The sequence below is a fragment of the Ailuropoda melanoleuca genome, chromosome 1 (assembly GCF_002007445.2).
Source record: "Ailuropoda melanoleuca isolate Jingjing chromosome 1, ASM200744v2, whole genome shotgun sequence".
NCBI lineage: Eukaryota > Metazoa > Chordata > Mammalia > Carnivora > Ursidae > Ailuropoda > Ailuropoda melanoleuca.
The window spans coordinates 137,625,235-137,652,989 of record NC_048218.1 but is presented as its reverse complement, the minus strand read 5'-3'; the positions used below and the strand labels follow the sequence as shown (position 1 = coordinate 137,652,989).

General features: G+C 37.5%; 1 protein-coding gene across 5 annotated transcripts in view; it reads left to right on the top strand.

The window, feature by feature from the left end:
* Positions 1–27,755, top strand: part of ELAPOR2 (endosome-lysosome associated apoptosis and autophagy regulator family member 2) — a 184,185-nt gene that overhangs the window by 100,347 nt on the left and 56,083 nt on the right. For 4 of the 5 annotated variants that reach the window (XM_034667227.1, XM_034667211.1, XM_034667217.1 and 1 more), the window contains exons 3-10: positions 1,971–2,166; positions 7,016–7,163; positions 10,177–10,263; positions 12,270–12,375; positions 13,729–13,881; positions 14,498–14,586; positions 24,155–24,335; positions 25,794–25,922. In XM_034667227.1, coding sequence (XP_034523118.1) covers positions 2,003–2,166; positions 7,016–7,163; positions 10,177–10,263; positions 12,270–12,375; positions 13,729–13,881; positions 14,498–14,586; positions 24,155–24,335; positions 25,794–25,922 — 1,057 coding nt within the window. In that variant the 5' untranslated portion in view covers positions 1,971–2,002. The remainder of the gene's footprint in view (positions 1–1,970; positions 2,167–7,015; positions 7,164–10,176; positions 10,264–12,269; positions 12,376–13,728; positions 13,882–14,497; positions 14,587–24,154; positions 24,336–25,793; positions 25,923–27,755) is intronic. The other variant, XM_034667214.1, reaches the window with a different exon arrangement.

The following is a 27,755-nucleotide window of genomic DNA, read 5'->3' as shown; positions in this document are numbered from 1 at the left end:
AAATGAATGATCGTGACTGTGTTTCAGTAAAACTTTATTTACAAAAACAGGCAGGCTGGATTTGGCCTGTGAGCTGCAGTTTGCTGGCCCTTGATTCAGTGTAATGTTGGTGCTTGGTTTATTATAGTATGTATCAGTTTACTAGAAGCCCTATAAACGATAGAAGGTGAAATACAATTTGTTTCCATTACTGTGTTTCTCTGCTGGTAGTGCTGGTAGTGATAATAATAGCTTATAGTGAGTGTTTATTAAATGCCAGGCACTGTGCCAAGCACTTTATACTATGTTTTATTTCATTAGTATAACCATATGAAGCAGTACTGTGATCATTATCTCATTTTTCAGAGAGAAACTGAGGACCCCAGAGAGTGAAGTAACTCACTTAAGGTCACAAGAAGTAGTACCACCTGGTCCCAGGATGTTTTTTTTTTTTTAAAGATTTTATTTATTTATTTATTTGACAGAGATAGACAGCCAGCAAGAGAGGGAACACAAGCAGGGGGAGTGGGAGAGGAAGAAGCAGGCTCCCAGCAGAGGAGCCTGATGTGGGGCTCGATCCCAGAACGCCGGGATCATGCCCTGAGCCGAAGGCAGACGCTTAACCGCTGTGCCACCCAGGAGCCCCCCCAGGATGTTTTTGACCTTCTAACCAGGATGCACTATTTTTTGCCTAACCTTTTCTTATTTTCTGATGTTTATCTAATTGTGGGATGTTGTTTTGAGAGTTAGAATTTCGTCGTACAGCATTGTAAGCTTTTCTGAAGAAAAACATGGTAATTTTTCAGTGGATAAATAAGTAGGCAGCTGTGGGTTTTAGCTCTCATTCTTTGGTTTTTCAAAATTAACTTGTTTGTATTTCTCTCTAAGTTTCCAAATGTATTATAAAAGAAGAATGTATCTAAATGTGAGGCTTTGCTCCTTCACTCTCTGCTGGGAGACTTGTTTTTCTTTATGCAATAATTGGGAGGTTTTATTTTGTTCTTGTTTCTTTAATATCCTGATTAAATGATTAGAAATCCCTTTGCTCTGTTTGAGTCACTAATAGCACTTTGAACACAGACCCACCCACTTGGGGGCCATAGATTTGCGTTTGTTGAATGACTAATAACTTAGCAGCAAAGCTCCTTCTTTTCTGTAACTGTGTCAACTGTTCTTCACAATGCCCAGGCCTGCTGTCTCTGGTTTTAGTTAGTTCTCAGAATCAGCGCAGTGCTTGACATCAGTAATAAGATGTAGGTAGTAGAAATGACTAGGTCGGAGTCATGAATGTTGAAAAAGTAGAGATTCTGATTTGGCTCTTGCATGAGAAACACTCCTATTACCCCTTTATATTTAGTTTCCACTCACTGGACCAACCTTTTATTGGACTTAGTATTTGCCAGATAGAATTAGGAATCCAAAAATAATGATCCTTGTTTTCTGGAAGCTCAAAGTCTCACATCAACTGATACATATATACATCACCTTATGTGTGTGTGTGTGCGCACACACGTGCGTGGTGTGTGTGCATGCACGCTCGCACACGTGTGTGCCTGCACGTGCACTTTAATGCAGGTGCTATAAGAAGAGTATGGTAGGAGCACAGAAGGAGACACACCTGACCAGCTGACTGGCTGGTGGGAGCAGGGAGGTCTTATGAAGAGGGTCATATTGGGGTTAAGAATGGGAATTTTGCAAGTAGAACAGATGGATTCGTTAGCATCTCTGGAGAACGAACACAGCAGAGAGAGAGGGGATGACCTATTTTGGGAATTATAGGAATCTTGTTAGGGTTGGAAGAGGATGGGGCAAGGGATGAGCCTGGGAAAATAGGTTGGGACTAGATTATGAAGCATGTGTGGTAATAAGAACAACTTTAGAAAGCTTTAATTAAGGTGTGGCATGACCAGAGCATTATAAAAATAATTCTGGTGACAAAATTGATGGAGGAACACAGTGACTAGTGAGTTCTGCATTCTTCTGCCTTCCAGCTTTCTCCTGTGCTTCCGGAGAGTATCTAGAAATGAAGAACCAGGTATGCAGTAAGTGTGGTGAAGGTACCTATTCCTTGGGCAGTGGCATCAAATTTGATGAATGGGACGAATTGCCAGCTGGATTTTCCAACGTTGCAACATTCATGGACACTGTGGTCGGCCCTTCTGACAGCAGGCCAGATGGCTGTAACAAGTAAGAATCCAAAGGAGTCTCTGGATCTTGACTGAGTACTTGGGAAGCATGTAGTTGCTCTTTTCCAGAAAGATGTGGGGGTAATCTTGGTACTGACTGGGATTATAGATAAGCTAATTGCAAAGAGTCATTTTTTTTTGGGGGGGGATGATCCTACAGGTAACGTAGCTCAATTTTCATGAGGTTAAAATAATTGCTCTTAGGCCATGATGAATACCGTATGCAAAAATGCAGTAAAGCTATTAATAGAAAAACAAATCAGTTTTCTAATAATATAACATTCAAGACAGTGGTATTTCTACAAACCTTTCTCTAATTTCGGATGGGTAATTTTAGATTGATTTTTCTTCTCTGAAAGGAAGAACGTGTAATCTTCATTTAGATACTCTGTTACCTCCTATAAGAAAGAGTAGGTTAAATACATAAAGTGGAAAGTTCCTTTGCTTAATTCCTACCTTTTAAAATTTTTTTTTTAGAATTGAAGTATAGTTGACATGTAATATAGTAGTTTTAGGTGTACAACATAGTGATTATATATATATGATGAAATGTTCACCATGGTAACTGTAGTTACCCCGTTACCGTGAGTAGTTATTACAATATTATTGACTTTATTACCTGTGTTGTAATTTCTTCCTTTCTTTAGGGGATTATTAGCTTTGCCTGTGACAAAGTAGAATGTTAAATTGTTTTGAAAAGACACAAAATCTTTATCTTTGGGCTGTAATCCTTCCTGTTCTCTTGTATTGACTATGTAACGTTTCCTTCCATATGGCTATGCATGGGAAAATTACACTTCAGGCTTCCGGCTACCTTCCGACAAGAATGGCTTCTCAGGAACTCAACATTTTTACCATGAGCTAAGGATGCTGGGGAATTATTTAGCTGTGCTGAAAGATGTGTTCTCTCCTTCCTACCTTCCCTTAATCCTTTCCAGTGCTCTCTCTTTCTCCCTCTGCCAAGTGACATTTTTACTCTCCTGGTAATCATTTCAATGTATAGGGTTGTGACATTAGATATCATTAACAGTATTATTCCCCTAAATACATAAACACACACACATATGTATATATATATCTTTGTATATATGCACACATATATACACATATATGTATATATACATGTACATACATATGTGCTTAGGTATATGTGTATATATTTTTAAAATGTAATTTAATTTTTTTAAACAAAGTTGCTCCTTAGAGGGAGGGTACTAGTAGGATGTTACGGTATCTCAGATCTTTGTTTTGGTGGACGGGAGATACTGACATAGCTGCTGCTTCTACTTAGAATATGTAGTTTATTCATTAAACAAATTTAATGATAAGTACAACTTTTTCAATGTACTCTCTCATCTAATTTTCTTAATGTGAGTATCAGTTTGACATTGCTGTGATCATCTCCCTTTTTCCATTCATCCAATCTTGTTTTAATTCTTGGTTGAGTTATAGAGTTTTCCAAACTGGTTGTATCATTGTAGACTCCAGTGATACATTTGAATTCTAGTCATGCTCCATATTTACCCAACATTTGTTTTGTCAAGTCTTGTTTTATTTTAACTATTTCTGTGTGTGTGTGTGTGAAATGATACCTCTTGTAGTTTTAATCTGCATTTCCCATGAGCACGTTTCATATATTCATTGTCCATATGTTTAATTTTGTGTGTGTGTGAGATATCAACATGTTTTACCCATTTTCTATTTTTGGGGTTCATTTTATTATTGAGCTGTATGAGTTCTTTGTGTATTCTGGACATGAGTTCTTGTCATATATATATTCACGTAATAGTTAACATAATATTTGCATACATGCATATGCAAATACATATACATACAGGTATATGTAATATTTCCTTTGTGGCATTTGCCTTTTCATTTTCTTAATGGTGTCTTTTGATAAACAAAAATTTAAAATTTGAAAAAGTACAATTTATCAAATTTTTTTCTTTCATGGTTAATTTTTTTTTATATCTTAAGATATCTTTGCTAATCTTGATTGCAAAGGCTACAAATTTCAATAGGCAGTCTGAGAGCATTTCATAGAGTTATTATTGTACTTTTACTTAAGATGTAAAACTTACAATAATAGTTACAGTTATACCCTCATCTCTGTGCTATTGTCATATATTATATTTAGAAACATGTTCTAAAGCCTATCATACAGTGAAATGTATGTTAAATAACCAGTTGTTTTTAAAAGAACTTCAGAGATGAAAAAATATGGCTTTATATGTTTGTCTACATAGTCATATTATTGGTGCTCCTTCTTCCTTTATATAGATCTGAATGTTTAGGATTATTTTTTTCAACCCATGAAATTTTCTTTATCCTTGCTTACAATGCAAGTGTGCTGCTCACAAATTCTTTTAGTTTTTGTTTACTTAAAAATACCTTTATTTTTGCCTCCATTTTGAAGAATATTTTCTTGGACATCAGACTCTGAACTTTTCTCTTTCTGTGCTGTAAAGATGTCCCACTACCTTCTGAACTCTCCCTATTTGTGATGAAAAGTTAGCTGTGTTTTTTATGATTAATTCCCTTCTATGTAATGTGTCTTTTGTCCTCTGCTTATTTATAAAATGTTCTCTGTATTTTTGCGGTTCAACAGTTTGACTATGACATGCCTGGCATTGGTTTTCATGTATTTACCTCAAGTTTAGTGAGCTGCTTGGATTTGTAGGTTGATACTGTCACTAGATTTGGAATTATTTTAGCCATTATTTCACCAATAATGTTTCTCTGGCTTTTTCTCTCCATCTTTCCTTCTTTTACTCTAATCACATGTACGTTAGACCATTTGATATCGTCTAAAAGTCACTGAGGCTCTTTTTTTCCCAATTTTTTTCTCTCATATTTCAGATTACATAAATTTTATTGCTCTAACACCAACTTTTTTTTTTTCAGTCTCAAACTTGCTCTTAAGCCCATCTGTTGAATTTTAAATTTTACATGTTGTGATTTTTCAGTTCTAGAATTTCCATCTAGTTTATTTTATGGCTCTTATTTCCCTTAAAATACTCGAGATTCTCCACCCCTTCACTCACTGTATGAATACATCTTTTATTTATAGTTGACTATATTTGTAAGAACTGTCTTAAATACTTGTCTTTTTTTTTTTTTACTGTCTTTTTTCTCAAGGGTCATATTTTTCCACTTATTTCATGTCTAGTAAATTTTTATTGTTATCTTGGGCATTGTGGATGTTAAGATGTAGGGAATATGGATTATTTTTTTCTTCGTTTTAAGGATGCTTAATTTTGTTCTGGCAGGTGGTTTATGTGCTGAAAGAGCACCTTGATGTCATCAGGACTGGTTTTATTATTTTTTTAGGGTGACTCTGTATTGGTTTCACTCTTGGTTCTAGGTCACAGCTTTTGTTAGTGCAGGAGTTGGCAAACTATGACCTGTGAGCCCTTTGTTTTTGTAAAACAAGTTATATTGGAAGACAGCTGCTCTCATTTATTTATGCCTTGTCTGGGGCTGCTTTTCAATTACAATGGCAGAGTTAAGTATTGCAGGAAGGAACAGATGGTCCACAAAGCCAAAAAAATTTTTTCTCTGGCCCTTTATGAAAAAGTTTGCTGATACCTGGTCTAGGGCAAGACCCTTATTCCCAAAGTGGCAATTCTGGGGTGTCAGATGAATGCCCAGTGTGGTTATCAAGTTTTCTTCTCACTGACTGGCTGGAAGCTCCTGTGACTCCCACTAGAGTGATCTCTCTGATTATGTCACAGCTTTGCAGTGGCTGTTCTCTGCCATGTCTGTCTGTATACTCCAGCCTCAAGCCCAGGACCAACAGAGAAACTCCATATGGGCTTCTGGAACCCTGTTTTCTCTGATTCTCAGGCCTATAAATTCTAGCTGCTATAGCTGCCCTAAATACACATCTCTGCTCCTCAGCTCAGTGAGACCACTCTGCTCTGCTTGGGTGCCACAATCTGGAAAGTGTCCTGAAGAGTGAGGTCAGAGTCAATGTGGGCATTGCCCCATGTATTTTGCTGCTGTCAACAGTCTCAGTCTTGTATTGCCTATTGTCAGTGCCTGAATATGGCTCATGTATTTTCCTTAGTTTAACAGTTTGTTAAAGAGAAAGAGCAAATCCACTATCAGTTACTGAGTCAGGTTGGGATGTGGAAATCTCAGTCTTCAGATTTCTTTTAGAAAAAAGAAAAGAATTTGCCAAGATCTCACTCTTGTCATCCATACAAACAGTTACATCCGAGGAGAAGGATGTTAAGTTGTGCTTTCATACAGTTTGGTTAGAAATTTTTTTTGGCCAAAGAGTCAACATGTGACTCATTATTGGTTTAGCTAAGAATTATGGTTAGATTTACAACTCAAATTTTGTTCACTAGTGTTCTTAATTTTTCATTTTTTTTAGATAAAAATTCCAATTAGACTCTTGCCCCTCCTATATACCCTGAAACTGTGATCTGTGTTTTATTTAGGTTTACTTTAAATGGGTTTTTACTAGGACCATTCCTTCATTCATATCAAGGAACTCCTCATCTCCCTGCCAGGTGTATATGTATAAAAATAAAACTTCAGATGTTGCTTGAGAGAATAATTCCACCTCAGACTATTGCAATTAGTGGTCATTTATTTAGTGACCAAATTTTTGATGAAAAATAGAAGTTTCTTAGCAAATGGATCACATAACCTTACCAAGATTTAGGATGCCCTTTGACATAAGAAATGAACCTTTTCCCAGTAATGTGTTGTTTGACTTCTAGAAAAGCTTTAGATTTCTCTGGTGTGCTTTGCTGATTCGAAGCTTAGTTATGTAACTTGTGAACAGAAGAGGGTTACGAATGCTAATGTAGAAATGCCTCTTGGTTTTGTTTCCACAGCTCTTCTTGGGTCCCTCGTGGAAATTACATAGAGTCCAATCGTGATGACTGCACAGTATCTTTGATCTATGCTGTGCACCTCAAGAAGTCGGGTTATGTCTTCTTTGAGTACCAGTATGTCGACAACAACATCTTCTTTGAGTTCTTCGTAAGGCCTTCTTTGTTCTAGAATTTACTTTTTGAGAGAAATTCATGTAAAATTTCTCTTAATCAGTTGTTGCTCTTCCATGGTATGCCTCCTCAGTTTTTTCTGTCAACGGAACCATTTGATATAAAAGAAAACTTTTTTCTTTAATATATTATTTTCTGCTTAACACTGTTTATTTACCTCTGTGCTCTCACCTTGTTGAAGAACATTGGACTTGTTTTACTTTTGGTTATGATCATTAGATGACCATTTGATTTAGACTTTTTGTGTGAAAAGGACTTTCACCCAACATTCATTTTAATTTTCTTTATAGCTACAGATGCTACTTTATTCAAAATATGATTCACCAATTTTAGTTTTTGTTTTTTCCTCTTTGCAGTTTCAAGTATTTGATTGATTTAAGTATAAGCATGGGCAATATTTCAAAAGTAGAAGTGGCTATGTGTTTCTGATTCTGTTGATTTTGTACAGACTAAAGGAATCAGTGGATGAGATAGTTGATTTCTTTGGTAAGAGATGAAATAGCTTTACAGAATATAGGATAAAATAGAAGTCTTACAGAATAGGCTGAAGAGGCGGTGGGGGGATGGGGTAACTGGGTGATGGGCATTAAGGGGGTTACATGATGGGATGAGTACTGGATGTTATATGTAACTGATGAATTACTGAACTCTACCTCTGAAACTCATAATACGTTATATGTTAATGAATTGAATTTAAATTTAAAAAAAGGAATAGTCTGTTACTACTAAAATTATTTAAATATATAATATAGGGGCACCGTCCTGGCTCTGTCGGAAGAGCACATGACTCTTGATCTTAGGATTGTGAGTTTGAGCTCCAAGTTAGGTGTAGAGATTGCTTAAATAAACAAGTAAACTTAAAAAAAATTAATATAAACTATATCTAAGCTAGCAAATATTTGTTGTAGCTGTCTCTCAAATGCTTGAGAAAATGTTTTCAGATTGACTTCTTAAAAAAATATGTTTTGTACAGGTAACTGGGGAAAATTACCTCGTAAAATGTTTCTTTGGTCCAGATTTCAGGAGCCCAGGACTAATAATTCTAAAGCAAATTTATTTTGCTCCTGATAATGGAAATTGGTAAGTCAGAAGTTTGATAGGAAGAGATACTTGCCATGAAAGTATGAGCCTTGGATTTGAAGTCAAGAGATTCTGGCTCATGCCCCAACTGTGTGGCTGGTTGTGTGTTTTGGGCAATTGAGCTAATTTTCCGGCCCTCAGCATTCCCTTTTGCAAAGTGGATTGTGTAACCAAACCTTTAAGGATCCTCCTTGTCCTAACATCCTTTGAGGAATTTAAGATGTTAAGTAATGTTCAAACAGATTTGCTTTTCAAGCTACATCTGTTTGCAGAACACTTCTCAAAGTAAATGATTCCCTATTCCGTTGGACATTTTTGCAATATTACTCAAACTAGTGTAAAGTCAAGCAAGGTAATTATAAAACTGTTAGAATAAGCATTTAGTTGTGCATTGTTGAGTAAGTCCTTTGAGAGTTTTCGGTGAAGGTACTCCTAAGGCATCAAGTTTCATTACTTGCTTTGAATGGTGCCTTTGTTCTGGTTACAAATTCAAAAGAGGTGAATTCCTTCTTTTATTGATGTTTCAGCTTTATAGGTTGCAATCTATTGACTCAGAGGGTCAACACTTCAGTCATCAGGCTTACTGTTAATGGAAAGGAAATGTCTGAAGACTGCAAGATACGTTGTACCTACGGACATCACATAATTTAAAGCAGTCAAGTATTTAATTTTAGAACTATGGGAATTTCATTCAGCTCCTCCACTCTTCTTTTTAAGTGATGAAGCTGAAACCTAGAGAGAATAAAGTATTGGACCAAGGTCATACCTTTACTACTTACTTTTAGAATGAAGAACAGAAGTGTCAGACCCCAGAATGCCATTAGAATATCCTGAGAACACATGATGTTTGATTTCAGCTGGGGGAAAAAAAAAAGAAAAAGCTTTCAGCTTGTCCACACATGGACCACCAAAGGTATATTTAGGGTCCATATCTGCTTAAAAATGGCTTAACACTTGCATTAGAATGGTCATTATGCTTATTGTATAAATATGATACTTAAATTCAGTTAAAACAAATATCCTCAGTGGCTGATATTCTCTGGTATTTTTGGATGTTAAAAGGATCTGTTTTCTAGTTAATAAGTTTTTAGGAAATATATATTATGGAGAACATTTTAATGTTGTTGGTAAAGTGGCCAGGAGGATGAATGAAGTGGCCAAGATGTAGAAAAGAGAGAAATAGCCATTTTGGCCAAAGTAGGGGTGACGAGTTCTTATTTCAACACTACTCTATTGCTGACTTGTGGGCAGTACTGCAAAATGGCCTAGCTTTTCGATGTCTGTGTATTCTTCACAGGCCTGGAAAAGTTGCGTGCAAACCCTTAAGCATTTTGCAAGAATTGTGTGGAGAGCACAAAGTCTTAGGTGCTAAAGATAGTAGCTGTGGCCATTTGAACTGGTACCGCGTATGGTTAACATTTCCCCCAAATCAAAATTTAGGGCTGTAGCTTTGACTGTAGCTACTTACCTACATGTTTGGAATGAGTCCTGGGGAATTGAAAACCAAGCAGATGTCATTTATTTATTCATTTAAAACCTTACTTCCCTAAATCTTGTAAAAATATACTTTATTTTTATACTATTGGGCCTGGATGGTGAGTGAAAGCTTTTAAAACTTTTGGTAAGTTTTTCGTAATGACTTTTTCTCCTTTCTGTGAATTTTCAGAGTTAACTGCTCTCATCCTCTCTCCCTCCCTCCTCTCTGCTTCTTAATCCTTTTGTTACAATAATGAGGATGCCTTACTTAGAATCCCTTGTATACAGTGGTCACTTAGGCTCCAGAGATCTTGGTATGTTTACTTGCTGAGAATTACTCATGGTCATTACTTAGTAATGCAGCCTGTCCTGTGCTGAGTAATCAAAGCCATCATTCAAGAAACTTTACTGGGGCCCTTGTGTTTAATCCACAGATTCAAAATGATCAGTGCCAGGAGATGGACACCACTGCAGACAAGTGGGTAAAACTCACAGACAATGGAGAATGGGGCTCTCATTCTGTAAGTCTCTGTTTGTTTGTCTTCTCTCCCACTAACCCCCTTCTGCTCCTTCCTGTTCCCAACCTTATAAAAGAGTTTATGAAAAAAAATTTTTTTCATTAATTTAGACAGTTTCCAGTTAGGGAAGAAACTGCCCCAAAGTTTCATGGACACAGGTTCTTTGTAGGTATTTGTTCATACCTTTCTCTTTCTCTTTAGGTTTCTTTCCCTTCGCGTTCCCATTATACTCCAACTTCCCTCCTTTTCAAAGGGGCATTGACGAGAAAATAAGGCTATTCAAAACTAACACACAGAACCTCGGGGTATGTAAGCTTACATATGTGCCTGTCACATGGGCAAGAATCAGTGGCTGCTGGCACTGGAAGGATCCTTTGATCCAACTTTCTCTGCAAACTCCCCAACAAGTGACTTTCCAGCTTGTCTTGTTGGGGGCTGTATTGACTCCACTGTTGGACGGCTCTGCATATCACAAAATTCATCCATGGGTTGGAGCCTAACCCTGTCACCTGTTGCTCAAAGTTCTACTGTCTCTGGTCACATTGGGTAAGGTAACTGCCTAGTCTCCACAGGACAGCTCCAAATGCTTGAAAGCAATTATCAGGCAACACAGTGTGTGAATCTGCTTTTATTTGAGGCACTGTCCACTTGGAATGAGGCATGGATTTCAAATCTAACTCTGGCTAACAGTAGTTGTGTTTCTGTAGGCAGTTGGCTTAATCTCTTTTATTTTTGGCTTAATCATCTCTTTGCATCTGATTTTTCATGTAAGAAATGGNAGTGTGTGAATCTGCTTTTATTTGAGGCACTGTCCACTTGGAATGAGGCATGGATTTCAAATCTAACTCTGGCTAACAGTAGTTGTGTTTCTGTAGGCAGTTGGCTTAATCTCTTTTATTTTTGGCTTAATCATCTCTTTGCATCTGATTTTTCATGTAAGAAATGGAAGCGATCTTGCAGGATTAAATGATAGGGTATATGGGAATGACCTAGTGTGGGGCCTGCAGTGTAGACTGAGCTCTATGTCAGTAAGTGACCATCCACCCCCACATTTGAGTTGCAGCAGGTGCCTCATCCTTGAGTGATTAATACAATGCACCCTTTTGGACTGTTTCCCCCCCCCCCCCAATCTGTATGCCAGGAAGTGATACTATAACCATTTAAGATCCATTCACCTAAGCATTCATTAGCTGGGCTTTGAAGGTACAAGTAACCCTTGGCAACAAATATACTTTCTTCACTTAACACAGGGGAAAGTACTTAGTGCACTACTTTTCTGAATCTCTGGTGGGGTGAAGTACTTCAGTATGCTTTAATTTCATACAGCTTGAATTTGGCCAGCCAGAGACCACATAGAAGAATAGGAGTGGCAAATGAGAAAGCAAGGAACTCTTAAATTAGTTCATTGGCTTTGACAGAAACAGCATGAGATTTATGGGAAATGTAGTTTGATAGGTAAATAGAACCATGTGCTGGTGGCAAAGGAAGCAAATATTAGATGTAATATCTTTTATATTCTGTAGTCATTTAAATCATGTTATTTTATAAGAGTCCTATTTTTTCTCTGGTTGCTGTTGCAGTATTGTTTATTAAGCAATTTTAGAAGGAAGCAAACTCATTCTGTTGCCTTTTTGTTTTCAGAGCCCAGAGATGTACTTATGAATAGTGGCAGTCAGCAAATATGTAATTGGGCTGAGTGACTTTTCACTGTCTGGAGTGAACTCCTTTTAAATATAAACCAAGACTTCATACACATGGTTTAAAAATCATTTTATCTTTTTGTTCAGGCTTAAAGAATTTTCTTTTCCTTCTTTATTGATATATTTTTTGGATTGAAAAACTTTTTTTTTTTTTAGAAAATATGACTACAGCAGAGCTTAGATATGAACTAACAGTAGACTTAAATTTGTAGCTTCCTAATTAACGGTGTTTCATGATAATGCCTTGATGGTTGATGGCTGAAGTAGCATGGTTTCTCTGACACAAGTGCCTTGTGTTTCTCTTCACAGGTGATGTTGAAATCAGGCACCAACATATTGTACTGGAGAACCACTGGCATCCTTATGGGTTCTAAGGCAATCAAGCCAGTTTTGGTAAAAAATATCACAATTGAAGGTATTTCACAGCAATTTTTTTAGTAGTCACATATTAGAGTTAGTTAAAATATTGATTAAATTGTTGGTTTGGATGGCTCAGGGGTTTATGGGGCAGGAATTAATACGTTAGNTAAATTGTTGGTTTGGATGGCTCAGGGGTTTATGGGGCAGGAATTACTACGTTAGGCATCATACGTATCTAGGATCCTGGGTTTATTTTTGGCAAGTTGACTGGCATTTTTTGTACCCTTAAACTAAAGTAATTTAATCTGTGTGAAAAAAATAAGCATGATAACAATTTTCGGTGTCTCTCATAAAATAAAAAAGGATCCTTGTTAATAAGAAGCTATTGNGGCATCATACGTATCTAGGATCCTGGGTTTATTTTTGGCAAGTTGACTGGCATTTTTTGTACCCTTAAACTAGAGTAATTTAATCTGTGTGAAAAAAATAAGCATGATAATTTTCGGTGTCTCTACATAAAATAAAAAAGGATCCTTGTTAATAAGAAGCTATTCTTCATTCAAGAAATGTCTATTGTGCCAGGCATTGAGCCCGCCCGGGGCACTGTTAAATTCATAGAAATAACAATAAAATAAACTTCTCTGCTTGTCTCTTAAACCTCTTTTGCCTCTTTGAACCAGCTGGGCATTTTCTGGCCCAGGAGAGCAGCCAATAAAACCTGGCATGGTTCGTTCTCAATTAGGGATACTTTTAATTAAACCAGTGATTCTCTTTTATTAATGGCTTATATTTTACTACGTTCTGTACTGGTTCCTGTGACACTAACTCATTAGTTATAGGGACATCTGCTGGCAATGGCTGGAATTACAAGCCAGAAGAAAAGGCCATTCCTACTAGGGTCTGTCAGGTCTGAGTGGAGTTGTCTTTTGCCAACTCAGTTTATAATCCAGTATACCTCTGTCAAATCTCAACCTCTCGTTGAGGTGTTTGCTCTCCTTAGGATGTTTAATTCAGTATCTATCCCAGTTTTTTGCACACAGTAAATACTTCCTTGGTGTTGAATGAATGGGATAAAGATCCTGGCTGCCTACTCCTATTTCTCTCACTTCTTTTTTTTTTTTTGAAGATTTTATTTATTTATTTGACAGAGATAGAGACAGCCAGCGAGAGAGGGAACACAAGCAGGGGGAGTGGGAGAGGAAGAAGCAGGCTCATAGCAGAGGAGCCTGATGTGGGGCTCGATCCCATAATGCAGGGATCACGCCCTGAGCCGAAGGCAGACGCTTAACCGCTGTGCCACCCAGGCGCCCCTATTTCTCTCACTTCTGATAGAGGCAGGAAGAAAGTGCTGATGTGCTTGTTGCTGGTGGGTCCTCCCTCCCATGCTCTGTTTTTCATTACCACACAGGGGTGGCATACACGTCCGAATGCTTTCCGTGCAAGCCAGGCACATTCAGCAACAAACCAGGTTCGTTCAACTGCCAAGTCTGTCCCAGAAACACCTACTCTGAGAAAGGAGCCAAAGAATGCATAAAGTGTGAGGAGCACTCCCAGTTTTCGGGTAGGACTAGGCTTTGCCAGTTTATGCTCTTTGTTCTTCTCTCTCTAAATTTATGTTTGTTGAGAGTGTATAGTCATAAGCCAGAAGTCACACATCCAATGTGGTGGGAAGAGTGTACCAAGAACAGAGTGCTGAGGGGAATCAGTACTGAATGGATAAAATACGACTTCTTCTTACCCCTTTGTGCATGACTTTTCCATTTGTCACTTTTTCTGTTCCACACCCCACAGGGATATATTTCTCCCTGTGCTTTGGATATATTTATACTAATCTAAAAAAAAATCATACCATAATTTTACATGATTTGTTGGTGTAGAGGTGTACTTGGAAAATTTTCATTTGTTGCAAATTTACAGTGTTCAATGATAACGGAAGAAATCTAATGTCTTATTGGAAAAATTGTTTCTTGTGTATCATGGAAACATTCATTGCTCTAGGGTAAATAAAAATGCAGGCCTTTACTTTCCTTAGGCCTAGCTAGTTCTTCCTGAATTCGTCTGGTAAGGTTATTTTAAATTTTTAGTTGTCTGGGTTTTTTTGTTTGTTTTGATTTTTTGCCTTTTTTGAGAGTCACAACGTAAATGACTCATTTCTGAAATGTGTTTTTATGTTGCAGAGGAAGGATCCAGCGAGTGTTTGGAGCGACCTCCCTGTACCACAAAAGACTATTTCCAGATCCATACTCCGTGTGATGAAGAAGGAAAGGTACAGACTGTGTCCAGTCGACTGCACTCCATACTAATCCAAGCCTCTTCCCAATTTGAGCAGACTCTGATTTGTTCCTGAGGGACTTAACTGAGTTGATTTATAACACATGTTTGTAAGTAGGACAGAGGAAATTTAAGAATGTAGACTCTCAATCCTGCTGTCCTGGCTTTGATTTTACACTATTACTTATTAGTGCCGTGAGCCAGTTATTGCCTCTAAGTTTTTTCATCTGTAAAATGGGGCTAATATCACTTCTCACTTCACAAGGCTGCTCTGAGAATGCAAGACATGCCGAGTGCGAGGTTCCCCGCATAGCGTCTGGCACATAGCAAGTGCTCCATAAATGACTGCTATTTTTAACAGTTAATTTTTTCCCAAAGTAATAGGATCAGGAAGAGCACAGCCTTAAAATGCGTACCGTGACTCACCAGATGGAAATATCCTGTAACTTCTCTTTAATTATTTGGTTCCTCAGTCGGTGTGATAAGAGCCGTGCAGCCATAGGCAAATTCAGTTCTGGCAGATTACTGTGTAATTGTGTTTGGAAAATGCAAAGTAATTACCATACAGATGGTACTTTGCAGGAGGGAAAATGCACACGTGAACCCCACAGGTGATGTGGCGTTTTCAGTATTACAGTTAGCCTGCAAGTAGCGTATATCAGTAGGAGAAACTGAGGTTAGAGTGGCTGCCATGGTGCCTGGGTGGCTCAGTCAATGAAGCGTCGGACTCTTGGTTTCGCCTCAGGTCCTGACCTCACGGTTGTGGGATTGAGCCCCGAGCGTCCGGCCCTGTGCTCAGCACAGTTGGCTTCAGATTCTCCCCCGCTCTCTCCCTGCCCCTCTCTGATCACGCTCTTTCTGTCTCTCTCTCTCTCTCTCTCTCAAATGAGTAAATAAAATTAAAAAAAAAACAAAAAAACGTGGCTACAATGCAGCTTTCTCTCCTTGTGCTTACATCTTTCAAATCATGGCATTTCATTTCTTGACCTAGTTTAGAGAATATACATACATGTCAGTATTGCTTTTCTTTTCTTAATTTTGTATTCTTAGCTTCTAATCTGTACTTTTTATATTTATGTGGTTATTAATCTTATCTTTAGTCCATAAATTTGTTTTAGGAATTGACTTTTGAGTACTTAAGACCAAGGTTATTTTCGTATTTGCAGGAGAGCCCTTACTTACTGAGAGTCATTCAGGGGAAGGACAGTTTAAATTAGTGGAAAATTTTAATAATTAGAAGTATATGTAGTATTTTTAATAAGAACAGTAACTCAAACAGCCCTTAAATTAGAAGGAGTTATGAAATAAGATCGCAATGGTCATATAATAGTGGCCAAGGAAGGGTTATTTTCATTTAGAAAATACGTGCAGAAAGCCACTAAGGTGAGTTGAAAGTAATTTGAAATAATGTTTCTTTACCTAAACTTCTTTTAGTTAAACTTGTCTTATTAATGAGTAAGGCAAGTTGAATTTGTTTTATTCTATGTAGTAATCACTAATTCAGCATTACTGAATCTTAAATGAATGACATCTAATATACAAATGGTTCTTGTCTTTGCTATGATGAAAATATTCAAAAGTCCTATTTTTATTATGTCAGTAAGTAGTTTATTATGTCACTGAATATTGTGATAAAATTTAGTTGACCTTGGCCTAAAGGAAGTAAAACCATATATTTAATGTAGAATGTACAGAATGCACACATACCCACACACATCCGTACACACGCATGCACTCACAGACACGTTGTGTTCATGTGTACACACAAATTCCTTTTTTCTGTTGAGTCTGAGTGAACTCTGACCACATTCTCAGTATAGAACACAAAGTACTTGCGCCCGTAAACTCAGTGATTCTTTAAAAAGTGATTTAAGACTTACTTCAAGATAAATGTGTGTAGCTTCAGAAGTAAACAAAATCCAATAAAAGCTTAATTAACTGATATAGTAGAGAAATGTAGATTATAGATGTGAGTTTTAATTTTTTCCTTTTATGGTTTGTTTCAACGTTTTCATTTGTTCCAGTTTCCTCTTTTAAAAAGATATTTTGTTCTTGCTTGGCACAGCCTGGTGATTTGCTGGTGGCTTAGTGATGTTTTCAGGTCCTTCAATGACTGTGGCTTCTTTTGTCCTGTCATACTCTCTTTGATCTTATTTTCTCCTTGCTTGGAGAGCATCCCCGAGGGAAGCAACTGTTGAGGTAGACAGACTTTGAACATAATCATTTATGTGATGCAGGACTGTTACAGGTTCCTGTGTTTATTTTGAAGCTCAGTTATTTGATTGCTTCCCTCCTATAGGGAACATTTTTCAGAAGTATTTTAATTAGTAACTGAAACCAGTCTAATCCTGATTGAGAGACTCTCAGTAATATCATGAAAGGTGCAACATTTCTGCTGACTCATTCCTTGATTCAGTGACTCTTTCCTGAGCACTGGTTATGTTACAGAGAACTGGGTGATGAGGGCAGAACCAGGGAGAGGCAGAAGAAGAAGGCAACTGTCTTCTTGGAGCGTAGAGCACTGGTTGTGAATTTTTCTGTTTGCAGCAGACACACCTGGAGGTTCATGCCCCCGATTTTCTGTTTCAGTAGATCTGGGGCGGGACCTGAGAATTTATATTGCTCAGAAGTTCCCAGGTTAATTCTGATTCTGCTGGTCTAGGATCTCAGTAGTTTGAGAGCGACTGATCTGGATTTCAGAGGAAGAGATGGTCTGTCAAAAGCAAAAAAAAAAAATTATTTCTAACTGTGATTAGTGCTAGAGCAGAGAAGTCTGAGTTTTATGGGGATATGACCCAGCCTGGGAAGGCTTTAGAACTGTATGAAATCTTGGCCAAGGCATGGAAGAGGAGCATTTCTGGAAGAGGAACAGAATGATGAAGATCCGATGTGGGAGGGAGCAGGACATATCTGAAGAACTAATGGGGTATGAGTGTGACTGGAATGTGGGGGTGTGGGAAGGGGGTTGCATGAGCTGCATCTAATGACATAGGCTCATGCTGGAGTAGGAAGGTTTCATAGTGGCGAGTTTACTTGGAATTTTTGTGTATGTTTTGTTTTCAAAATGTTGTTTAGAGCCCACTTTTTACATATATTGAGATACACTCATATGACTGCATACAAGCAGATGCACAGATTCAGTGCTTGACATTTGAGCTCAAAAAGTCTTGACCTTGGGACACCTGGGCGGCTCAGTCAGTTAAGCATCTGCCTTTGGCTCAGGTCATGATCCCAGGGTCCTGGGATCAATCTCCACATTGGGTTCCTTGCTCAGCAAGGAGCCTGCTTCTCCTTCTCCCTCTGCCTGCCACTCCCCCTGCTTGTGCTCTCTCGTCAAATAAATAAATAAACTCTTAAAAAAAATTCTTGACCTTACTAATGGCCAGGTAGTCATCGAGAGAAGTCATCTTTTAATGTTAGCACCATATTTGACAGAGCTTTTCATGATCTCCATATGGCTAAGATAAGAGAATTGTGGACTAAATGATATGGTTAAGAGGATATATGGCTAATTGAGGAACTATATGTAAAAAGTTTGACTTAATAAATGAATATATCAACTAGGAGTGTAGTTGATACTAACTAGTAGTGTAGTTTGTATCATGTATTTGCTATAGGAATATAAATTTAACAATGTAATTATACATATCCTAAGTCATACCAAGAAGAATATGAGCACATGTGACTTATTTTCAACATTTGATTTAAAAATCCTCAACTTGCTTGAGGATATTGGGAATAAGTATGTTAAATTGTAGAGCAATAAAGCTGGGGAGAATGACAGAAGTGAAATTTGGATCCCAGTGTGTGAGCACATTGAACTCAAATTAGCAAAGTCAACATTTATTTGTGTCAGAGTCTCAGATATAGAAGTATTTAGAAAAGAGAAAACATTAACTTGCCAAAACTTGCCAAAAATATTTTGAAGAGAATCAGAGCTTTAGAACCTGGCTTGCCAAATAAAAAATGCAACAGATATTTAAAGGGGAAAAAACCTCCCAAAAATACAAAGGATACTTACTTTTCAATTAAGTGGGTTCCTGGCTGAAAAACAAGTCACTCGTTTGTTTATCATTCACAAAGTTTGTCTCAGATCTGCCTATAGAAGTTAGAGGGATAAGGGGTTTTGTTAGGGAGTCAGCCACATATAGACAAGGCTTAAGCTTTAATTTATTTAGGGTATTAGAAGTAGATAGAACTAGTAACTTTTTTTCCCCCCTGTCTTTTATCTCAGGGTAAAAAGTAGTTTCCTCCCCTACCCTGACTGTGGGATGTGATGCACCTTTCTTTCTAATGGTTGCAAAGCAAGGTGTCAGTTTTGCTCCCACACTTGGGAATAATTAATTCTTTTAAAGAGATTAAAAAGTACTTTCCAGACTTGGGGTTGGTGGAAGCAAGGGCAGGAGTCTCTTGACTCATGTGACTGGGAAGTCAACAGAGAGCAAATAGTTTTATCAAGACATTTTTTTTTCTTGTTCTTACTGATATGTTTGGTTCATTTTGATTTCCATCACAGGCACGCTCTTTCCTGTGGTACCAGATGCCTGGTGGTGTCTCCACCCAAGCCACTATCCTCCTCACAGCTCTTGCTCACAGAGGTGCCGACCGAAGTTTCAGAAAAGACTTTGATTGGCCCTCCTTGAATCATGAGCTCAACTATCCTTCTAATAGCATGGGATACTCTGGTCAGAGAGTTGCATTCCCTGGGCTAAGCCCTGTGGCTGGGTGGCTGGATTTTATAACTCCCTGTTACTTTCAGTGTCACACAAATCAGTTCCTAAAGAGAAAAAGATGGGGTTGGTTACCACAATAAAAAGAGAGTGATTCTGTGCGGGTTCACAGAACTCATCTACTCTTAAATAACATGAATAGATCTGCCAAGGTTGTCTTGATATACTGGGAAGTCCCACAGAATTTTTTGCACACCTCTTCTGATATTTTCAGAGGGGTCATAGAAGGTTTGCTAGTGTTTTGGTATCAGATCACTATTGCAAATACAGTTCTTGTAAAGATGACTGTTTTCCTTCACCAGACTCTCAGCTTCCTATAGACAGAAACAAATTTTTACTCACTTAAAAAGAAAAAAATCTCTCATCCTAGTAGAGTACCTGGAACAGAAGATAATGAAGCATCTTTTGAATGAATAAATGAATGAGAAAATTAGTGAGTGAATGATTAACACATTTAGAGAGTTGTGTTCTGTCCTTGGCAGAGGGCTTGAAAAAATTTTGACAAACCAGGCAGAATCTCGAGAAGAGAGGCCAAGATATTAAACTAGTTGATATGAAATATGGTTGAAGTTGCTGGTAATATTTTTTCAGGTTGGAGGAAAGACACCATGGGATGGAGGAATTTGGATCATTTTTCTGACATGTTCTACTTGCCCCAAAGAGATTTGATCTGTTCCCTTTGAATATCCATGACATTTCATGTTTCTCTTGGAAATGGTGATAGTGACAATAATTATGGTAATAGTAGTGATGGTATTAACAGCAGAAGCATCCGTCACTTATGTAATTGTGTGTGCACTCACTGTGTGTGTGCATGTGCATTCGAACATGGCCTCTGATTCTTTTTTTTTTTTAACAGCTATGCAATTTAGACATTATTATACCCAGTTTGTAGATGAGAGATCTGAGGCTTAATGAGGCTAAGTAATTTCTGGAAGGTTATAGCTAGCCACAGCAATTAAGTCTTAAGACTGGAATTCTAACCCTAATCGTGTCTGCTTCCAGATCCAATGCTTTTGCATCCTCTTCACATATTTTCTTTTTTTATATTCCAGCACTTTGTGACCCTGTCTTATCACTATTAGACTGGAACCGCCTTCAGAGCAATTTGTCTTATTAATATTTAAATTCCCCCAGTGCTTTCTTCTATACACAGTAGGTGCTTAATAAGAACTTCCTAAATAGTAAGTGGAAAGGAAATCATAGAAAAGGAGAAACAGACTTTTCTGTATTATCCCATAAGGCAGAACTTGGGTGAACTTACAGAAGGTAAATTCCATTGGTACGTAATGATGAACAAGCAGACCTGCCCACTTCTGGAACAGCATGTTTTGTCAAAGAGCAAACTTGCAGCCAAGGCTAGAAGGGTGCCTGGCAGGGCAGGATGTTTTAGAAGGAGGCCTTGAGAGGGGACATTTGACTGTGCAACTTAGTCATCCCTGAGGCTAGGAAATTGATGGAATTTGTCTAGTACCTTCTTTGGCCTTTAATGAACTTCACTATTACAAGTTATTCCAAATGCTCGATGTTTCTTACGCAGTACTTGTGAATTACATAGCAAGGGTAAGATGTAGGGGATATTAAAACGTAGGGTATAAAGGGATACGGCTTTTAGAACCGCCTTTCTTCCTATAGTTTAGAACCACCTAAACTACATGGTTTAAGTAAGTCAAATATATTGGAGACTGTGTTTCTGAATTAGGATGATGGGGAAAGACCATGGCATTTCTCAGTGACTAGGGAGTTCTAAATTCATAGAAAATAAAATTTCATGATAGTCTTTAAATTATTTTTTAAAAACAGCTTTATTGAGATTGAATTGTCATATTAGACACTGCAGCCATTTAAAGGCTCACTTCAGTGTTTTCAGTATTTTATACCCCAGTCTAACGTTAGGACATTTCTTGCTTAAAGCCCTGACTACAACCTCCAGGGCAATGTTCAGTCCCCCCTGGTGTCTTCCACATAAAGAAAGAAGAGGGCCCAAGATTTGATGCATTTAGAAAGGGGACAAGGAGGAAACCACAAAGGAAAAGAGAAAACAGTAGAACCTTCATAGAAAAGGAATCCAAGTGGATGCTGATACGTAGATGGCTGAGCTGAGGACATACTTAGAGCACATTAGATGTTGAGCATGGCTTTGAAGGAGGGGGTGGACACAATTTGACAGAATGGTGTGGGCATGTCAGACAAATGATGAGGGCCCAGTGCCTGGCTACTTTCCGGAAAAGATCAAGGATTGAAAAAGACAGGAAGACAAGCAATAGCCCTCCTGGTTTGGAACATACAAGTCAGAATATCATAGAGCACAAGGCAATTAGGTTGGGTTGGCGGTAGGTAGACTTACAAATCACATGTAATTTAGCTCTGATGAATCCAGCCAGTCTACAAAGCCTTGGTGCTTCTGTACAGGGACATTTGAAAGAAGAAAGCTGGCAACATGGACAAATGCAGTCTCAAAATTTGTCTAAATTTTAGTCTTCCCAGTCCTGAATTTTATTTTGACATGAGAATTTATACCTCCCTGTGTTTCTTTAAAACATATTTTATTATATTGACATTTAATATAAATACTCGGACACTATAGGTCTTCTCTAATCTTCCTGGCAATCTGATGAGGTTTGTTCTATTAGGGTGTTTTGGTTTCATAAAAATTTTCATAATTTTATCTTGACTTGCCGAAGAATGAGTTGATTGTGGGTTTTTCACCTGCACTGTGAGCCATCTGGTGCTAAGTATCATTTATATTAATTATTATCTTTCCCCAGCCAGCTCCACTTGAAAGCATCTGTCCCCCTTAGAAAGAGAGGCATAGACTCAATCTGCCATGTGAAGCAAGAGGCCTCGTAAACAAAAACTTTTACTGTAGAGCATTTGAAATTTGGCTTCTCACTGTTTAAATGTTTAAAGGCGGTGCACATCTTCTAATTTTTAAACATTTACTGTGCTTTGATTGAGAATCATATGGTTAGCTGACTTGTGAAAAATATATTTCCTTCTTTTACTATTTTTACCCTAACCAAACTGACCCTTCTTAACTAGTGTTATGTCACTGTTTACTAGCTGTGTCTAGTTCTTGGGCAAGTTGTTCAACAGCTCTTACCCATAGCTTCCGCATTTATAAACTGGAGGATTATAGTACTGACCTCCCACAGTGGTGGGGAGGAGTACAAGGTGCCCCCAGGATCAGTGGGAGCGCTCAGCCTCAGCACCACACCCACCCCCACGCGGGAACTGCCCCTTTTCAACAGTGCAATAGCTCACACCTAACACAGTGCGATTTTAATCCATGTCAAAATAAATCAAATTTGTGAATTCATCAGGTTGGAAATTTGTTTTCTATTCTTGCTACGCTAGATTTTTAAAAAGACAATCTCCCAGATGTAATGATGTTTCATTTGCTTAGATTTGCTGAATTTTATACACCCTTTTTCAGGAGAATTGAGAACCCCTTATGGATACAGGATCTAGTTTCTTTTTTTTAACTGTCGAGGAAGCTTCAGCAGGAGCGGCCATCATTTTACAGATGGAAAGAGCGAGGCAGATGGGTTCTGTGGCTGGCTGAACTGTATCATCATGTAGGCCATAAAATGAAGCAGAATGAGAGTTATAAGAGGAAAAATCTGTTATTTATAATTCTGTTGAGACACCTACCTTTTAAACCATTTCCTTAAGCATCCTTCTTCAGATAAGGTAATTTGCTCTTCCATAAGAGAATACTTGAGAATAAAATTGAGTGGTCTAAAGGGTGTGCTACATATAATTTTCTATTAACTGAAAATAGCTATAGAGAATTGCCTTTAGTTTTGTTTCTCCAGCTTCAGTATTAGACTTATTATTGCAAAAGTTTTTTTTTTAAAGGAGAAGGCATTCTTTCATTGGATTATATGTCTAGTGAAGGAAACAGAGTCTCTTTTTAAAAGCTATTTTTAGTTATGAAATTATTTTTCCCTTTGCATTTGAAATACCTTCTTATTTTTACTGAGCATATTGGTTTTGTTTGTGAAATGGCTAAACCATTTAATTTTTCTGGTTTCACAATGAGAGTAATTTATAATCGCAACTTTCTGGTTTTGGCTGAGTTATAGTTATCTTGTGTATTTCGTGTTGTGTAGGGTTGTGTGTATGTGTGAAAGAGAATGAAAAGATAAGGTTTAAAAGACTTCTGTCTTTGAAAGTAGAGGTTGTCTTAATTCTGATGTTAGAAGCACGTGCAACAGGGCGTAGGATTAGAAATATTTTAGCTGTGGCTATAGTCTAACATCAGGGTACTGGGAAAGATTCAGGGAGGAACCACGTGTGTTTGTGAAGTGCAGGATTGAACTGAGAAGTTAGACATAGTCTTTTTAAAAATGTACACCCTTTTTTTTTTTTTGTAATCATAATGTGCTAGGCATGGTGATAGGTGCTCAGGGTGAGAGAAAGGAATAGAGTAGTGAAGGCCTCCAAATGGAAAAGGTAGTCTCTGCATAGAAGCATCTGTCATTATGGAATAAAGTGAATGAGTGGCTACAGGAGTAAGGATTATAATCATGTATCTGTATTTTAAAGTGGAATTCCGTAATGATGAACGTGCTGTATGGATGCGGTAAGGCCCACCTGTAGCTCGTAGTAAAAACATGTGGAAGTAACGGCCATCTTCCCAACCAAAGTTTTTTTTTTTTTCCTTTTATCTTATTTTGTTACTAATGGTTTAGATTCTTTTCACCTGGCCCTTCTATTTCACTATTTGACTTTTCCTAGGCTTTCTGTTTAATGCTTTTATTACTGGAAATTTAAAGCAAATAAAACATCTTATATGACCTGCAAGCTTTTTCTCCCCTCCGCCCCCAGACGCAAATTATGTACAAGTGGATAGAGCCTAAAATCTGCCGGGAGGATCTCACAGATGCTATTAGGTTGCCCCCTTCTGGAGAGAAGAAGGATTGTCCACCTTGCAACCCTGGATTTTATAACAATGGATCATCATCTTGCCATCCCTGCCCTCCTGGAACATTTTCGGATGGAACAAAGGGTAGGATGCCAGTTGCACCTTTAGCAAAATAATCTTACTGGATTATTGTGACCTTGTTCTTCATTGTTTTTATAGAAGACTTATTTATAAAACATACTTATCTCACAGAAACTGAAGAAGAGCTGAGAAATATTGTAGTGAATTGTGAGGTGGCAGTGGCTTCTTTAACCTACCACGAGGATAGCCTTTTATCAGTACTTTGTGTAATATGTGTAATATTCTCTTCATGGGATGACTCACTCTGCCTTTGAATGTTGATAAAAAAGAATCCCACCATATTAAGTGTCAAGGATAGATACTCCTTTTCCAATGAGTGTGTACACATATATTAATGCAGGCATAAAATGTAGCCTCTTCTAATTCAGCTTTGGAATAATGAATCACGTTTTGTAATATAGTAATAGCAAAAATTACTCGTGTTGATCATATGGCAGTGGAGATAGTCTCTTAGTTGTTTTGGTGTGTACGGTTGAGAAAATTTTAGTGCTTATCAAATAATACAGAAAGTGATGCAGAGTTTGTTTTAATTTTGTTAAACAAAAATTACAGTGCATTTCAGCTGCAGTCATCTTACTTGAATATAGCCATGCCATCTGCTTACTACTCAGAGTCTTTGATAGATAACATAAGAAAGGCTCAAGAGTCTGATTGACTTGGTTTTGAATTGACATCCTGCAGGCGACCATTAGTGTGATTTATCCAAGTTACTTAAACCTTTTGAACCTCAATTTTCCTGTCCGTAAAATTGTGGGTAATGATATCTAGCTCATTATCAATGAGCAGGTTATGTAAAAATGTGTCCTAAAGTACTTTGGTATCAAGAAGTGTTTGCTCAGTGAACATTTTTCTCTAATGACATGATTAATGCAAACTGTGTTAGGTAAATTCAGAAATGGTTGGAAAAGACCCTTCCATTTCATTGTTGCAGATATTAATTTAAATCAGGTTTATTTATGAACCTGACTTTCAACTCCCAGTATCATTTTTCAACATAGCCAATATTTTGAATTTCAAGTACTGAGTCCATAATTAAATGTTATAATACTCTGTTAAGTTTAATAGCCAATAGGAGGGCTGAAATATTTCCTCGTTCATGAGGTGGAGGGAACTGATTCTAAGATCACATATAAGAGAATTAGTTTCAGATTAACTTTCTTGTGGAGGGTGATTTGATGTTAGCCGTTATTCTCAGAAATGAAGGAAAAAATAATTTAACAAAATTTATATTGATCCTTTTCCTTTTTCATATTAGTCAAGTGTATATTAGTAAAATATATCCAGAAATATTTTTCTTTCCAGATTGCTTTAGAAAATTTATTAATTCTTAAGGAATTGGTGCTCTACTATCTCTCCTTCTCGCTTCCCTCTTTGCTAATTAAGGTTTAGTGCTACTTAGAACAGAGGCAGATGTCCAGATGCAGTTTAACTGTAATTGTTTATTTCACTTGTCTCTCATAGAATGTAGGCCATGTCCAGCAGGAATGGAGCCTGCGCTTGGGTTTGAATATAAATGGTGGAATGTCCTTCCTGGCAACATGAAAACTTCCTGCTTTAATGTTGGGAATTCAAAGTGTGATGGAATGAATGGTGAGTTCAGAATCGGCCCCCGGGATGTCTTTGGGTCATAGAGATTCTTGGACCCCGCTCTCTAAAATCATACCAAAAATGGGTATGAGGAACTTCATTCCTATCTGTTGGCTATGTGTCTGCCTTCCAGCCCTCACATGGAAATAGTAAATGTGGTGTCAGAGCCAGCTGACTTTTCTGTAACAATATAAACTATTTTGCATTTTTTTGGAGTTAGCTTTGAGGTAGATATCGAGGATCACCATTTATGGTTATAAATACCAGAGTAGATCACCAAGGGATATAATGAAATCTATGTCACTTGCCATTTTGAAGAGTAGGATGACCGCATTTCTGCTGGGATTGGTTGAGTCTGGCTCAGGACTGAGCTGTGTTGAGAGGTGAAATCATCTCTAACTCCCCTTCCCTATGAAATCTGTGACCGTGTGTACAAAATATATATAAACCCCACTTATTGAAAATTTGAAAATGTGACAGAGTTCTATAAGATTGTGGCTGAATTTTATTTGTTCTAATATTTTAAGACTCGAGAGAGGCTAGCACTTCGTTGTTCTGCAATATTTGCTGGTTGAATGAGTGACCGTATCTATGTGTGTATTTTTAAACTTGATGCTAGGAGTAGGTGTTACAAATATTAGTGTTTTATACCAAAATGCATTCTTTTACTTTGATCATCTTATTAGCAATTTTTATGAGTTAAATTTTCTCCATATCATATTTTGTTGTTTTAAATAATTCTTTTAAATTGCCTCTGTCTTAAATCAGTACCTATCTGAAATAAATATACTTGGGATGTAGGAAGTGAGGTAAACACCTGAAAACAAAGAGTGAAAAATAGTAGGTCCTTGAATAATGTTGGTTAAACAGATGAGTGAGAGAGGGAAAGACAAAGCCTTAATACATATTAAACATTTTGAAATATTCTCTTTTTTGACCAATAATCCCACTTCTAGGAAATTATCCTAAGGGAGAAGAGAAAATGCAGTAGTTACTACTCGACCATGAGGGTCTACGTTCCTAAAAGATCCATGATTGAATTATAAGTTGAAGAAGTTAAGACCTATGGAGGAAAAATAAGACTGGGAAGGCCAGGGAATCGAATGAAAGCATCGGGGTGTGTGTGTGTGTGTGTGTGTGTGTGTGTGTGTGTGTGTGTGTATTCACTTACTAGTAAAGATTATCCGGAACTTTTATTTGATCTTTTAGAGAACTTGGTCTAACTCTCATGACAATATTCAATGGTAGCTGCTTGCTCCCTCCTTTACTTAGAGGCTAAAATTTACATTTTTGATAATTTTCAGAAATGTTCAATTATTAATTTGAAAAATAGACATCCCTGCAGTGTTAGTATATGATATTAGAATAGCAACTACTAATGTGAAAAATACAATACAAAAATGAAGATAAAAGGTGATGTATATTTTTGTTCCTGGGCAGTTCAGTATCCAGCTTTGAGAGGAATAACACTGACAAGAATGGGGGCCAAAGCGAGAGGCCCAGGAAACAGCGTATGTCATGAGGGGATCACCCAGTCATGGGGTTCAAGTGGATGTGCATTGGCCAGCTTGACTGTGACTTGGAGTACTTGGAGATTCATGTCTTCTCAGTCTGAATTGCAGAACAGACACAGAGAAGTAAATCTTCATGTATTGGACATTTGCCTACCCATAGTTGGAGACAAGTTACTGTTCATGCATGAAGATGTTCACTGAGCATTATCTGTAATAGCAGAAATTGAAATAGCCTAAAAATCCAACTAAAGCTTATGTTTATGAAAGTTATGCTGTAATAATAGAAGAAATGTTATGCAGGCATTAAAAATGGCAGTCGATC